Here is a 15,569-nt window from a genome sequence, read left to right as displayed (position 1 = left end):
TACATTCTAATTTGGGGTTTAAAAAAATGTTTTGCAACTGAGATGCAAGCAAAATGTGCCTCATTAATAAAATACACTATAATGGCTCCATTTCTGTTGTTAACTTTTCTCTTACCCTTATTTGAGAATTCTATGCATGGATTATTAATGCCACAGAGCATTATGGTTCACATCATATCAATGCATACTAGGAACAAAAATGCATAAAACATAGACTCTACTCTTACAGTGCTACTCCAGTTTGTCACTGCACTAAGGGAGCTGCCCAAATGCAGCTGAAAAGCCTTCCATACCATGGCAGGAACCAAGTCTCTCAGCACTTAAGGCTTTTTTAAAACACTGTATGTGATGCAAGCAATAACACACAGCCAGGTTGTCTCCAGATTCTTGCATGGGCTTAATCAGACCAAGTGTGATATGAATCCATAATAGACAATAGTAAAGCTTTTCTGACCACATCTCCAGGACTGAAGATGAACAGATCATCTTGTGAACAAGACAACATTCTCCTTCTTCTGCCTTCACAGTGCATAAGGTTACACTGTGAACAACCTGAGCTACAGAAATATGACACTGTTAGAAGGCAGATAATGTCTCAAGCCATCACAGCTGCAAGAGCTATGGTTTATCCAGGATGCTGGCTGAGAAACAGCAGTTTCTTCACATCCTATCGCAGTTTGGCTCATTACTCCTTCCTCACCTACAGGCACAGAATCATAGCATCGTTTGGGTTGAAAAGGACTTGAAGGACCACCCAGTTCCAATCCCCTGCCATGGGCAGGGACACCTCCCACTAGACAAAGTTGCTCAAATCCCCATCCAACCTGGCCTTGAACACTTCCAGGGACATTCCAGTTCCATTCACAACTTCTCTGGGCAATCTCTTCCATTGTCTCATCATCCTTTGAGTAAAGAATTTCTTATCTCTAACCTCAGACAACCCTCTTTTACTTTAAAGCTTGACCCATCACTACAGGCCCTGGTAAAAAGTCTTTCTCCATCTTTCTTATAAGCACCTATTTTAAGGCCACAATAAGGTCCCCCTGAAGCTTCCTCCCAGGCTAAACAACCTCAACTCTACAGTCTGCCTTCATAGAACAGTCATTTTGTAGCCCTGCTCAAACAGTTCCATGTCTCTCTTGTGCGGGGGACCCCAGAGCGATATGCAGGACTTGAGATGGGGTCTCACAAGAGCAGAGTAGAGGGGGAGAATCACATCCCTCACTCTGATGGTCATGTTTCTTTTGACACAGCCCCAGACACGATTGGCTTTCTGGGCTACAAGTGCTTGTTGCTGGCTTGCATCCAATTTTTCATCTATTAATATCTCCAAGTCCTCCACGGGTCTACTCTCAATCCCCCACTCTGTTCTGATACTGGAGATTGCTCTGACTCAGCTGCAGAACCTTGCACTTGACCCTGCTGAACTTCATGAGATTTATATAGGCCCACCACTCAAGAGAAGGCCACACTGAATGGTACTTTCCTTCTAGAATATCAATTGCACCACTCAGTTTGGCACAAATTTACTGAGAGTGCACTCGATCCTGCTGTATTTTTAATAACAGTATTGAAAGTGTAGGTTGGAAGGGCCATTGGGCCCAACCCCCTCTGCAGCAGGGACACCAGAGCAGGGGGCCAAGCCCACGTCCATGCAATTGCTGAACGTCCCTGAGGAGGAGACCCCCACACACAGACTGCGTCAGTGCTCTGTCACCTGCACAGCACTAAAGTGCTCCTAGGGTTCCGAGGCAACCTCCTCTGTTCCAGTTTGTGCCCACTGCTTCCCATCCTGGCACTGGGCACCACTGAAAGGAGCCTGGTTCTCTCTTTTTTGCACTCTCCCTTCAGGTATTTATGGACATTGATAAGATTGCCCCCGACACTCCTCTTCTCCAGGCTGAACAGTCTCAGTTCTCTGAGCATTTCCTCACGGAAGTCATGCTCCAGTCCTTTCATCACCTTTGTGGCCCTTTGTTGGAATCTCATCAGTAGTTCCGTGTCTCTCTTGTACCAGGAAGGCTAGAACTAGATACAGTTCCTCTGAACTGGATGCTCTTCCCTCTGAAACCAAAATTCTAGGTACCCTTGAGCAAGTTGAAATGTCTTTAGTAATTAAGATATGGAGTAGTATTTCTCATTCATACTGTGGCCTACGAATCATTTTGCTTCAAATGAAGTATATAACTGGGAGGGTGTAACAAGACTTCTCCATACCTCCACATAATGCCAAATGCCTCTATGTTGGTCATCATCACAATTAACAGTTTGTTGGCATCCTGCACAGATCACATAGTCTTTTTTCATCTCAAACTTTACCCATACTCCTGATTTGAAAGGGTCTGCACCAAGTAAATCAGCTTCTCTTGCTTCAGAAAGGAAGCAGAGAAGAGGAAACACAATGAATCATTTCACAGCACATTAATTTTTCTCACAGCGCAGCAATTCAGATACAAGGGTTAGACCCAACTGAGATGTCAAAATAAGGACACAAACAAGAGGAAGCATCTTGAAACAGAAACACCCTTTCAAAGCTTAATGCCTTTGTGTGTGTATGCAGAAGTAGTCACTTCCCATAATGATTTACATTTTCAAGCGGGTGATAACGTTCGGCCATGAAGTTTTCCACAGCACTTCAGTGTCAGTTCATTATTTCTTGCCCTGATTTATTAGGCAGAGAAAAATGGTACAATGGCAAGCTTGTCTCAACTAGCACAAAAATTGTCACTCAAGCCAGAGGCTTTCTTAAGCCTTTTCTTATGAAGGCAGGTAAAAGGCTGAATCTGGTTATGTCACATCACAGAGATGTGTTGCTGGCATTTTTACATGATTTATACGGGAAGATTGCACCTACAATTGAGTTAGACCTTTCTGACTGACTGTAAACACGCGTGGAATTTGCCACTCAAATAGAACCACTCTGTGCTTTACTTTTACCTAAGGAAGATACCGTTTATCTTCATTAAGTCAAGTAAGATAGTAACCGCTAACCAGCGTGTAAGTAAAGAATAGCATACAGAACATGTAATATGAAACCAAAAGAATACTCAGAAGCCTCAATAGGCAGCATTTCAAAAGAAGAGAATTGAATCATGATCAGACTGTGATTAGACAATGGTTGTAACTCTTTGCTAAAGGAAGTCAGTGAAGCTGAGAAAATGTTTTTAAACAACCAAGGTTAATTATGATTATAACTAACACTCTAATTTTGTTAACACTGACTACTACAATCTTGCGATGCTTTCATTACTGGAGACTTGCATGATAGCCTCCATATCAATCTCTAACTTTCTACCTATGTAAGTCACCTACCTTCCTGAGCAAAAAGCTCATACCATAATCTTGGATTAAACAACCCATTTTTTTTCATGCAGTATGATAGCCCCATACACTATACTTCACTCTTTTCTTTACCAATGGATGATAAAAACTACACATAATTCACTAAAAGACAATTACTTTACATTTCAGATTTTCCACCACAATCTGATTCGACTTAAAGTTCTGAGATGCCAACCAATTTTGAGAACTGGGAGTCAAATCTTAGCAAAATCTTCTATTTTCCCCATAAAGCACAACAACAATAACAAAAACAGTTGTATTAGACACCTTAAACTACTGTGCTTGCTCCTAAGATTTTGTCTGTGTCAGATACCTTACCCTTCACAAATCCTCTCTCCTGTTATTTTTCCTCATGGGAAGTATATTCTGGGTATATTAAATCAGGCCTTTGTATCTACTGTTATTTGGATTAATTCTTAAATGCTACTACTTTCAGCTGATGTACTCTTTTCAAAGAAGTAAGCTTACCCATCCAGACTTCTCCAAACTGACCAGCTCCGAGCTTCTTCACTAATTTAATTGATTCTCGTGGAATTTCCCATGCATCTTTATCCCATGGTTTTTGAGGCTTTGGACTAATACAAGCTTTTTCCAATTTTCTGCATAAGCCATCTGATTGTTCTGTTTTCCAAAAGAAACACAAACTATAAAATCCATTACAATTTTATGTCTTACATTCTTTTAGACAAAGACCACTAAATTTAAGCGTGCATTAACTAGTTCAAAGCTGTTTCAAAGTAGTTCAGTTCCTTGATAAAAGCATAACCTTTTCACACTTAAGAGAGAAGTGTCACACGCATCTGGTTACCATCATTGGGTGGTTTTTTGTTGTTAGTTTTTTATTAATTACAATTTGTAACATATAAATTTAAGACTTGATTGATAACAGTCGTAGATGAAGATGCACATTTGTGTTGAGCTTGAAACCTGTATTCAGAATTTGTCATCAGGTATTCTTATTATATGTTTCAGTTGTGCACATACACAGGAATGCAAGCATAAGTAGGTCACAACTATTTTTTTCTCCAGCCACATATCAGCTATAACTTTAACACAAATGTAAAATAATTATCAGGTTTACAAGCTGTGCAGAGAAATTATCTTACCACACATATCTAACAACATAGAGAAACATCATGGCCAAGACCTCAGCATGGCTTTGAAAAATTGATGTGATTTACATCTTACTTCTTCTCTGTCTTCCCAAAGACAAGACAAATATATATGTTTTTGAGTTTCTGAACAGGAGGTTGTGCAAAATAAAAGGTCACTTTTGTAGCTAAAGTATAGGTGGAAACTTGATCCTACCCCTCTCTTCCTGTTTGTAATAAAAGTAGGTGTAATATACTCTCACAGACAGAATTTATTTGTTTATAATGCAGTCAGTCTTGTCTATTGTCTCACATCATCATCACTATGATGAGATAAAGCTGTTCTGTATTTTACAATTGTATGCAACTGAGCGTGTATTAGGCCTAATTATAAAGCAGCCTTAGTAGGGTTCCAATCATTTTTACTTTACCTTTAATAACATGCATGTCCGAGTTACTTAGAAATAAGAGATAAAAAGTTTTGAATCAAAACAAGAAATTATTTACTTTCCTTCACAGAATGGCTGCATTCAATTCCGTAATCCACTAACACTTTTAACTTACTTTGATAATGCTTGATCATATCATTGATGCTGGGAAAAGTTATTCTTGGAGAGATGTAAAATCCTCCATTGTCTAGACTCCTAATTTTGTAGTGCTTAATGACATCACCATGTTGGGGATCATAGTCTCTTATAGACAGAGAATAGCTGCCTGAGAATAAAGAAAGAATGATTGTTAACAGATAGCAAGTCTGGGCTGCTCACACACAAACAACCAAAATACCTACTTTATTTTTACTTCGCTTCTTCCTCAAAAAAGCCTATTGCAAGCAACATAAGGAATTCAGTTAATAGCTAGCTCTGAACTGGTCACCAAAATGCTTACAGTCAGACTTTCTCTTTCATTCTTATTCAGTAAATTTAAGGGTTCCATAATCCAGTCATCCATAACTAATGTGCACTTCTGCATAAAGTCACACTGACTTGAGTACAAACATCTGGGAAAGCAACTCTAGGGTTGTCAAACCAGTGAGATAGAAACTAAAATTCGGAGATCAGCATGTTAAAAAAGGAACAAGCTAGATGTCGTGGCCAGCTAGAAAAGGGATTGTTTGGAAATGGCCTGAGGCATGCAAGAGGGCAAGAAGATCTTTCAATATTTGGGATCCTAACCTCAGTTAGGAATTAAGATGGGGCAGCATATTATCGATCCTAAACTACAGAATTCTTAATTTATTTCACTTGCACAAATCTCATAATCTATTTTCAAAGGAGAAGAAACCACCTTGGTTCCTTCTCTTTCTCTCCACATGCACATCCGGTGACAGGAGACAGAAAAAAATATTTAGTGGGTACTTTGCCTCACTTCTAAAAGCCTCTGTTGAATTTAGATCACTGTCTTCATTTGAGAGCACAGCGACAGTGATGTGGGCTAGCTACAGAAAGCTTTCTAAGCAACACTCATAGAATCATTTAAAGTTGGATCATCAGGTCCAACCACTAACCCAACCTACTGAGCCCCACCACTAAACCATGTCCCTTAATGCCATGTCCACATGCCTCTTAAAAACTTCCAGAAATGGTGGCTCCACCACTTCCCTAAGCAGCCAGTTCCAACATCTGCAGTGTTAGGGCCAAAAAAACCTACTCCTATGGAGAGGACAGACATATGATCCACTGAAGGGACTAGCATGTTTTCCATCTGGAGGATCCAATGTATCCAATTGGAGCATCCTATTAGGTCACTGTTAGAATTGAGATATTGGAGCAGAACCATCTTATGCTCTTCTATAAATCTCAGTTGAAATATCTGGAGAACTTACTGAACATTTTAGTACAAAGATCTGTATCCGTATCAGAAATCTTTACCATACTGTTTCTTTGTTTATGTTTTAAATGATGCTACAGCACAGAAGTGTAGACTCTTTTTATGTATTAACTATACTTTAAAACTTGCAGTGATGGCTACAGATACAAAAATGGAAGACAATAAAATACAGCTTCTGCTATTTACAACTAAAATTGTCCTTTAACAAAGGAATCACGAGTGCAAAGAAGGAAAAAGATATTTTCATTCATTGCTGCTTCTTGTCAGTGTAATAATCTACATGTACACACATCCCCCCTCTGCTTCAACTTAAGAATTTGTAGCTTTCACCTCTTTCCCTGATAATTTTCTCATCCTTCTTACTCCTAAGTAGCTGCAGTAATTTCAAAATGGACAGACTGGTATAATTCCATAGCACTTGATGCAAACTTTTGTGAAGACAGCTTGCATATTTTAACTGTAATATCAATTTCAAAAACACCCATCCAAAAGCCTACCTTTTAATGTTTCACTTTCTCTGATAAGGAATGCTCCAGGGCCATTTCCAGGAGCCAGCAGTTGCCTTTCAGCATCTTTTCGAGTTATGTCTTTGAAAAACCACCTGAAAAATATTTCAGAAGGTTAGAACCTTTTCCCCCACCCACAAAAGATATAACACAAAGTTGAAAATGAAGTCTGGCAGCAGTTAGAAGAACTTACTCTTCTGTTTCCAAGGTGTTCACTTTTGCTACGTAATTGCTGGGAATGAAACCTTCTTTCTTTGTTGTAAGAGATTTAGCTTTCCACCAGTCTCCAAGCCTGAAAAACAGACACAACAGTAGTACACTCAGGAAAGGAAAGTCATAAGTGGTTGTTCAGGTTTTGTTGTGCCAAGAAGAGAAAAAACACCTTTTCTCTGCACTCAGGCTCCACTTAGAAGCCATTGGCACCATCAGAGCAAAGCTTGGTTATCTTTACAGCTGCCAAGCTCTACCCACATTCGTATTTTCACATATAAGGGATCTTCCTTAACATTTGTATACTTGCATTACAAGCGGCACATAAAAACTTATAAAGGAATAAAAACAAAACAAAACAAAAACAGTTTGAACTATCATACTCACTCCTCAATAACTTTCAATTTTTCTCCTTTTTTGAAGGACAAGTCATCTTCATGAAGGCCATCATAAGGATACAGAGCTACTACAATGACTCCATGCTCTTCTGGTTCTACAAATGTAGAAAGGCAAAGGAATATTCTTGTTATTTCACAATCTGATGAGGACATAGCACATAGGCAGCAAGATTCCTTTGGAAAACGTACCTTCATTGGCAAATATCTGTCCTGGTAGAAGGTGTGCATCTGTATTTGCCTACAATGAAATATGCCTTTAATTAAGCAGTTTTATATCTTTGAGACAACACTACATTACAGTTACATATTATTCAGTTGCTTTGTTATTATATGCCTTATGAAGCATTTTGCAATCATTTTCGACCTCTCATCAAAATCAAATTACAACAAAGAAAATACAGCAAAACCCAACAAAGATTTTGAACTGAGCAGCTCAGACAACAGGAAGCTGTTCAACAAGGGAAAGTTCACATTTTGCAACTTGTGCTGAACAGGCTTTACATAGCATAGTTTAACTGGATGGCTAGTATCACATTGCTGGTGTAAGGAACTGTCATGTTAAAGAACTACAAGCACAGCTAAAAGAAAAAAAAAAACCTAATTAAAAACAATGCAAACAGTAATTGTGATTTGTGTACATTGATACAGAGCCTACTGTGTCAGCTGGTGACAAACAATAGAAGGGTGCAATCAACATCCATAGAGAACGCAGTCCCTGAGTAAGGACAGTTAAGAAATACTCTTTCTTCAGAAGAAGAGGGAGTGGGGAAAAGAGGTATGAGTAAATCTGCAAAGTAGCAAGCCTATTTACTAACCAGTGGGATTTCCTTTCCCAGCACCCCTTCTTTTTTGCTAGATAGCACACAAGGAACTTCCTTTAGCTTGTTCCTCTTTCACCACAGTACTGCCTGCTTCAGAACTGCACCCATTCTGCTCCTCTCCTGCTCCCTTACATACACACCTTGTGTATGGTCAAATATTGGCCTTCAGTGAATAAAAGGAAGGTTGGCTACAACTGGTAACTCTAACCTCAACCATTTTAAACAGAAGTAATCACCACCTGGATCCCACAGCTATTAATATCCAACACCGATGTCTCTAAAGTTACCTAGCGTTCTTCTACAGACATACCTACATTTAGGTCAAAAGTCTCCCAAGGAGAGACTAGGGAGTCTCCCAGCATTTCATGCAGAAAACAATGTAAATTACAACACATAAAACAATGTAACTCATCAATCAATAACTTTTTTTTTTTTTTTTAGTGCGTATTCTTTAAGTGGGAACTGCACAACACTAAAAGCCAAATCGCAGACTAATGATCAATTTGAATTTCTTCATGCATGTGTTTTGGACTGAAATTTAAGCTATGCCAGTCATGCTTTGATCTTGCTAGTGGAATTCTCCCCTGAGACTATCTACTTACTGGCCTTTGCTGTTTATTGGACGTTGGATCCCTCACATAAATAGTTCGTTCAGTTTTACGTACTGGTTGATTCTTCAAATCTAGCCCATCTCCATGCAGATTCTCTTTTCTTTTTGATTTTATACATCCCATATTTCCTGTTGGAATAAAAAAGGTATTAAACAAAACATTATGCCATAAAACAAGCAGTTTGCCATAGAGTCTTCTGGTTTATGTAGCAAACATTTACTTCCTTTTCATATACAGCAATTCACTGGAAGAACAACTTAATGTTAGGAACACATACTATAAGATTTTTTCTGATGCAAAGGAAAAAAAGAATAATTTATTGTCTCAATCCACAAATGAAGTAAATATTTCAAAATATTTATTTCCCATTCCAACGTTATCTGATTTATCATCTTTTCTCCTCAACCACCCCCTCTCCATCTTTCTGATTCTTCTGTGAGCTTCAAAATAAATAGAAGTGCAAATATAATTACTGTAGTGAAAACCCGTTTCGGTGTTTTAGAGAAGGATGCTCTTAAGCTGTAAGAAATACTGCAGAGGCTCTACTGTAGCAGATCTTCAGGAAACAAAGAAATAATCCACTCTGAATGACGAGAACTGCAGCTGCAGTTAGCCATGCCTGTATCTCCCCACTTTATTTTGCATCTGCCAATCTAGCAGGGAGCTCGGCTGGATTCAAATCCCTGTCTCACACCAGGCTGATGATCTGTGCAGTCCCAGCTCCAGGGCAGATATGCTGCTACTGTGACCTTCAGCAATGAATCTCCTTGTCCAGATAAGCCTGTTACAACAGTTTAAAACAGACAGTAGGTGTATCAGTGATGACAAACCACCACACAAGTATTTCTTCTCCAACACAAATGAGAAGGATAATCCTTCCCACAGAATGTGCATCCATGCTCAGTCAGATGAGATACAGCTGCTAGCATCTGCATGGCTGGAACCTGACTGCTAATCCCATGATGTAATTACAGAGCACTTCAGCAAACACATATACAATGTTATCTCTATATTCCTTCCTCGGAGGATAGCAATTTTACTTACTCTTGAAAGAATCCACTAGGAAGGCTTTTCAAACCTCTTCTTCCTTCCTCTCTCCCTCCTTTCAGGTCAGTGCTCTAATGCTAGGTTCACGGTCATATTTTCTCTTGCAGGCACATATTCTCACTCCCCCTGCCCTAATTAATCTTTAAAGCCAGTTCTTTGAAGAACAGTGTAAAACAAAATAAGAGCTCAGCACACACGGAGGGCTCAAGTAAGCCAGCTGTGAACAAAACACAGCTGGAGAAGCTAGATAGTAGCGCCCTACGCTACATCTTTCACCTCCATCTCTCTGAAGAAGAGGTTCTCCATCTTGTACGCCAACATTTCCATGCCCCACTCCTACACAAAGGCATTTGGAGGCACCTTCAACCAGGATCTTCCCTTAGAGGCATACGTCTGTAATGCCTAATATTAGTTTGTGACAAAGTTCACTGGAAGATTTTCCAAACGTTCACCTCTGCGTGGGTGATGTGTTAGTTGCTTTGCAGGGGGGAAATAAAGTAGAGGATTTTTATTTATTTTTAATAATTGTGGATGTATGAATGATTCTTGTTCTATCGTAAAATGGTCTACGGGAAATTTTTGTACACCCGTAAGCAAGTTGCTGTTTGCAAGCTCACACTAGACTACTGGAAGCCCAGTGTTTAATTACTTGCTGTATCTGCAAGATCAGGTATTTAGCCACCTAAGCGCTAACCTTTTTGCTCTTGAGTATTTCTGCTTCTACAGAACAAACTGCTGAAGTTGAGGACATAAGATAATTTGATCCAAAATGCCTTTGTCTATTGCTGTAAGAAACCTGAAGATATCTTTGGAGACCGCAGTTCACCCCGTGCCAATGTAAAGTCACAGAAAAGCATTTTTACTAAGGTGGTTTTGTTGTTGTTGTTTTTTTTGGCAGCTTAAAGCACATGAGCAGTGAGCTTATTGTGAGGTCCTGCTGCAAGCTCAAGGTTAACATTTGTTCGTGACAATAACAATGGAACAGTAATATCAATATGCAGGTGCTATCTAATCCCACAGCAGAACACTCAATGTCATGTAAAATTGCACAAATACAGCGTGTGAAACAGTGCGTGTGATGGCACCAAAAAGATGATCCTGCACCACATCACAAAGAACTGTTTTTTTTTCCCCTGAGAGATGAAAACCCCTAGCCCTCAGTGAACGTAGCTACATCTACATTAGGAGGAAGTTTTTCACACAAAGGATGGTGACACACTGGAACAGGTTGCCCATAGAGGTTGTGGATGCCCCATCCCTGGAGGCATTCAGAGCCAGGCTGGATGTGGCTCTGGGCAGCCTGGTCTGGTGGTTGGTGACCCTGCACATAGCAGGGGGGTTGAAATTGATGATCATTGTGGTCCTTTTCAACCCAGGCCATCCTATGATTCTATGAAAATTGGAGTTGGGCTCCAACTACCAAATAGCCCCAAGCTGGTACTGAAGACAGTATGTGCCCTCAACAGGGAATTACTGTCCCCTTCCCTCCAGTACTTTTGTTTTCAAAAGCCTCTGCTCAGTGACTGAGTGTAGTGTGTGCACTGAAGGGTATATATTCAGTGCATTTCACCTGCACTGTCAGTTTTATAACCCACAGTATTATATTGAAATCTAAAGTTCCTTCCCAGGGTTTTGAGAGTGCTATCAACATAAAAATTTGTAGAGCTAGTATAAATAGCAGGCACTGAAAGGAGAGCTTCAATCAAAGCACATTAAATAATGGATTTCAAAATATAAAATGCTATATAATCACCAGAGTTAATCACGAACTTTAAGTCCTAGCATATTACCCATTCAACAGAAGAGATTTGAAATGTAAGAAGTGTATGCAGAGTGCATCTTTTGTAGTCTACACAGTACTCATAAGGAAATTCTGAAGGGGGAAAGTTAATTCATGCATAAATAAAATATTTTACTTAGTATCAAGTGTTTATTTGCATAGCTCTCTCTTCCTGTATCACAATGAATATCAAGGAAGTGTTTTGAGAAGATATAAAAGGAAAGTAAAAATAAAAAACAACAATGCAGGAGCACAGTATAATTACATACGACACTACATTATTGTTCTTCAGAGATAAAAATAATATAGACACCAGAGGAAATACTGTCAGTCCCCACTCAGGCATTTTCCTCCCAATAGTTTTTCAGTACAGAAAGTATCACTATTCATCCAAGCTTTTGACGCACTTTGCTGTCCACACAGAGCCTCTACACTGTTGTTTTGATGTCTACGGAGACATTTGCTTTAAATTTTCCCACTGAATCCCTTGTTATCTTCTGTTTCATCTTGCTATGGCAGCACGTGGGTCTTAATTTCAAAGCAGATTTCCGGAGTATCAGAAAGCAGCACAATACTTGAAGGTCAAAAGCTGCTCTCTATCCTAGAAGTGCTGCTGCACTATTTGCCTTTTGCTGCTTCCAGCAGTCAGAGTCTGTGTGACCACTGCCTGTCCATCTGCCACCGTTAGCATCTGAGGTTTCATTTCCCCCCTCACTTAAAAGCTGATCTTACTTTTCTCTTTGCTCACGGTTGCATCTGTTGGCATCCTTGTGATTCACACAGGAGTTACAGTGCAAATTGGAAAACCCTTACCTGAAAAATCACCCTGATACATCTGGGCCTTTCTGGAATTAAGTCATGTATTAATGTAAGGGATTCTCAAATCCTTGCAGATTTTTCAATTCTTTAGAGCAGTTTTATTTTTATCTTTACCTATGATAATAATTTTTAGAAAGCACTAAAATAGAGACTTTGTTGGGTTGGTTTTTCTTCTTCCAATAATAAAGTATTTTTTTTAAAGAACTTATACTGTGATGGTGGGTATATGCACAATTCAATTTTATTCAATAAATATTTGTTTATCCAGCAATCAAGTATGTAAACATCAATTTTGTGGGTAGCTCCAGCTTTTAACACTTACATACATATGTGCTTAAACTGACACAAAGAAAGTGAATTTGTATTCAATTATAAGGTTCATCAGTATTAAACTTTTCACACCAACTCCATTATGTATATATACAGAAGTGCATCTTTGCAGTACAAATAAGATAGAGATTGTCCACTGAGAAGAAATAAATGAAGACCCTCAAATTATTCTGATCTTTAACACAGCTTTCTGTCTTCAGAATTCCAAGTAAAAGAACTGGAAGCAATTATTTTCACTATACAAAAACATTTTTAAAGCTAGGACTTTAAAATAGCTTGGAGAGCAGAGAGGTAAATTCCTTTGTCTTTTAAACACGTCTTTCAAAAATGGAAAATTACATCCTTTCCTCCTTCTGTTTTTCCCTAGTCTAATTCCATTTCATCTTAGTGTAGCCGTTAATGCCTGCCTTCTTTTTCCTATTATTTCACAAATAGGAAGCCAGAAGGTAAGACTGTGATGCTCTCACCACATCCACTGAATAATAAAGCTTGTGAGACTGTTCAAGATCAAGGCAGAAGAGTCTTGAGGAAAGAAACAAACTCACTAAGGGTCTGAAAAACAAACAAACTTGGATCTAAAACCACTCAGGAAGAAGAATTGTGAGCCAGACCTATTCAAGGACACCAACACCTGCTTTCTTAATACCATCACCTAACTTTATTCTTCACTTCCTTCAACTGCTTCAGTTTCTCATTCTGGAAAATACAGAAATAAATGCAATCTTCAGGTTTAGGGAATTAAACTTTATCTTGAACTTCATTGCTGACTTGTTATTGCAAGCCTCGGCTGCCTGGTAACTTTCATTACATTAGACTATTCAGAGCAGAGAAATCTTGGGTCAGCTTTTATCTTTGGGCCTGTTTCACTTCCTACATCTTGTTTTTGCAGCAGAGACCAGCTAGGGGAACTTCAGCAGTTTGTTCTTCCCTCGCCTTTCCGCTGAAATGGTTATGTCGCTCCTCACCTCATGTATTTTAATATCTTTTAATTCAGTACTTTTCTACTGGACCACATTACATCATCTGCGTGTCTCTCAAGCTGAATCAGTCCCTTAGATGGCACAGAGACACGAATCATGATGTGCACCCTGAATGCTTATAAGAAAGAACAAGAATAGCCTCCATCTACCCAGTGTTCACTACGACAGATGTGCCCAGGACTCCACTTGTAACTGTAATGTAAGAAACTGTATTCCAGCTGGCAGCATTTCTAAAAACAAGAGAAAAAAAACATGGAGTCCTTAAACTTCTTTCTTCTCTCTCTGAGAAAGGGTGAGAAAGCTAAAATAATATTTTGACATGCACGTATATAAAGAGGCAAAGACAACAAACTGTTTAACTAACAGGGTAACCTTCAAAGAACAAATATTGCTGTAATGTATGGAGCAGGCTATGAGATATCCTCAAACACATAAGCTGAACCATAAAACTTTCCAAGGGTTCACTTTTATAAGAGCTATCCACTTTATCGCTGGGCTAACAATTACCTTCTGGAAAAGGCAGTACAGTTGCATTATATGAGCTTTGAAACAAAGTTATAAAGCTCTGTTTATACAGAGGTTACTGCATGGTGGTGGGGAAGAACAAAATGTGAAAGGTTTCAGATCCCCGCCACACCTGGCTTTGAGGCCATCTCACAGTGTTAAACACTCTCTGGGGCTGATAGCAGCTTTGAGCCTAACTGGCTCTTCACCTTCTCAAGTAATCAGGAAGAAGTGGCATCTCTCACTCTCTTCTCTAGGTTTTAAGGACCAAGCCCTCGCAGTCTTTTCTATTTCCACCAGCCATCCAGGAGCCCATACCCCCATCTCTGCATCCACTTGAACCCATACTTCTAAGTGCAGGAGCTGATCACATGCTGAAAGATGACTTTCAGCAATGCCTTGCAACAAACAGCACTTCTGTTTCTTCCAAAGGTAGAAATACGTTCCCCTATGAATTTACTGTTTTCAAACTTTCATCACACTGGCCTTTTGTAATCATCTTGTGATCAGTTAAAACATCCAGGCTTGTCTCATTTTTCATAATGACAAAATCTCATGAGAGCAGACTTTCATATCTCCAGTAGCACGTCCTTACACCCTGGTATTAAATTTCTCCATGTTATTTTGCCAGACTGTTCTTTCTTCACAGCATTCTCAACTGCCCGTGTGTTTCTAATGCCTCCTAGTACCTCAGTGGTTCTTCTACTTTTTCTATTGCTAATGAAAATATTAAAAAAAAAAAAAAAAAAAAAAAAGTCTCAATGCAACAGGAATGTGTAACTAGACAGCAGTTTGGGGAAGTGCAGCAGACAGGCACCACGACCCTATTCAGCGTCTTTCACAATTCCTTCCTAAGCCATTATGAGCAAGAAAACTTGACTTTGTCCATGTTATCTCATTTCTATTTTTATTTTTTATCATTTTCCTTTCTCAGTATCAAGTATCACTCTATCACCTCAATTTTTTCCAACGTTTGCACTGCTGTTACAGTTCCAGATCCATCACGTTTACTTCTGCAACATTTGTTTTTTCTGTCCCACACCAGTATTTCTGCTCCTCCCCTTCAGAACCCAATTCCCAACATGAGCACACAAATATCTCATTCCGACCACACCAATCTGGGCTGACAAAATACTTTATTGAACTCATTACATTTCTGACACCCATTCTTCCACCCTTTGGCATTGTTTTGTGTTTTTGTTTGTTTTTTTTTTTCCCCATATCGTTTTGCATATTGAATTCAGCTGAAGGACTACATAACGTTTCTAATTTAAGTCAACATCTTAAAGATATTTTTTAA

The 15,569-nt window shown here is 39.1% G+C and overlaps 1 protein-coding gene across 3 annotated transcripts in view; it reads right to left on the bottom strand.

Annotated features, from left to right (window-relative positions):
• Positions 1–15,569, bottom strand: part of LYN (LYN proto-oncogene, Src family tyrosine kinase) — a 48,423-nt gene that overhangs the window by 19,946 nt on the left and 12,908 nt on the right. For 2 of the 3 annotated variants that reach the window (XM_031612871.2, XM_090137601.1), the window contains 7 exons: positions 8,801–8,937; positions 7,567–7,615; positions 7,367–7,472; positions 6,963–7,061; positions 6,761–6,864; positions 4,998–5,147; positions 3,811–3,963 (listed from right to left, as the gene is read on the bottom strand). In XM_031612871.2, coding sequence (XP_031468731.1) covers positions 3,811–3,963; positions 4,998–5,147; positions 6,761–6,864; positions 6,963–7,061; positions 7,367–7,472; positions 7,567–7,615; positions 8,801–8,932 — 793 coding nt within the window. In that variant the 5' untranslated portion in view covers positions 8,933–8,937. The remainder of the gene's footprint in view (positions 1–3,810; positions 3,964–4,997; positions 5,148–6,760; positions 6,865–6,962; positions 7,062–7,366; positions 7,473–7,566; positions 7,616–8,800; positions 8,938–15,569) is intronic. The other variant, XM_031612872.2, reaches the window with a different exon arrangement.

The sequence above is a fragment of the Phasianus colchicus genome, chromosome 3, assembly GCF_987193195.1.
Source record: "Phasianus colchicus chromosome 3, bPhaCol1.hap1.1, whole genome shotgun sequence".
NCBI lineage: Eukaryota > Metazoa > Chordata > Aves > Galliformes > Phasianidae > Phasianus > Phasianus colchicus.
This window is presented reverse-complemented; position numbering and strand designations above follow the sequence as displayed.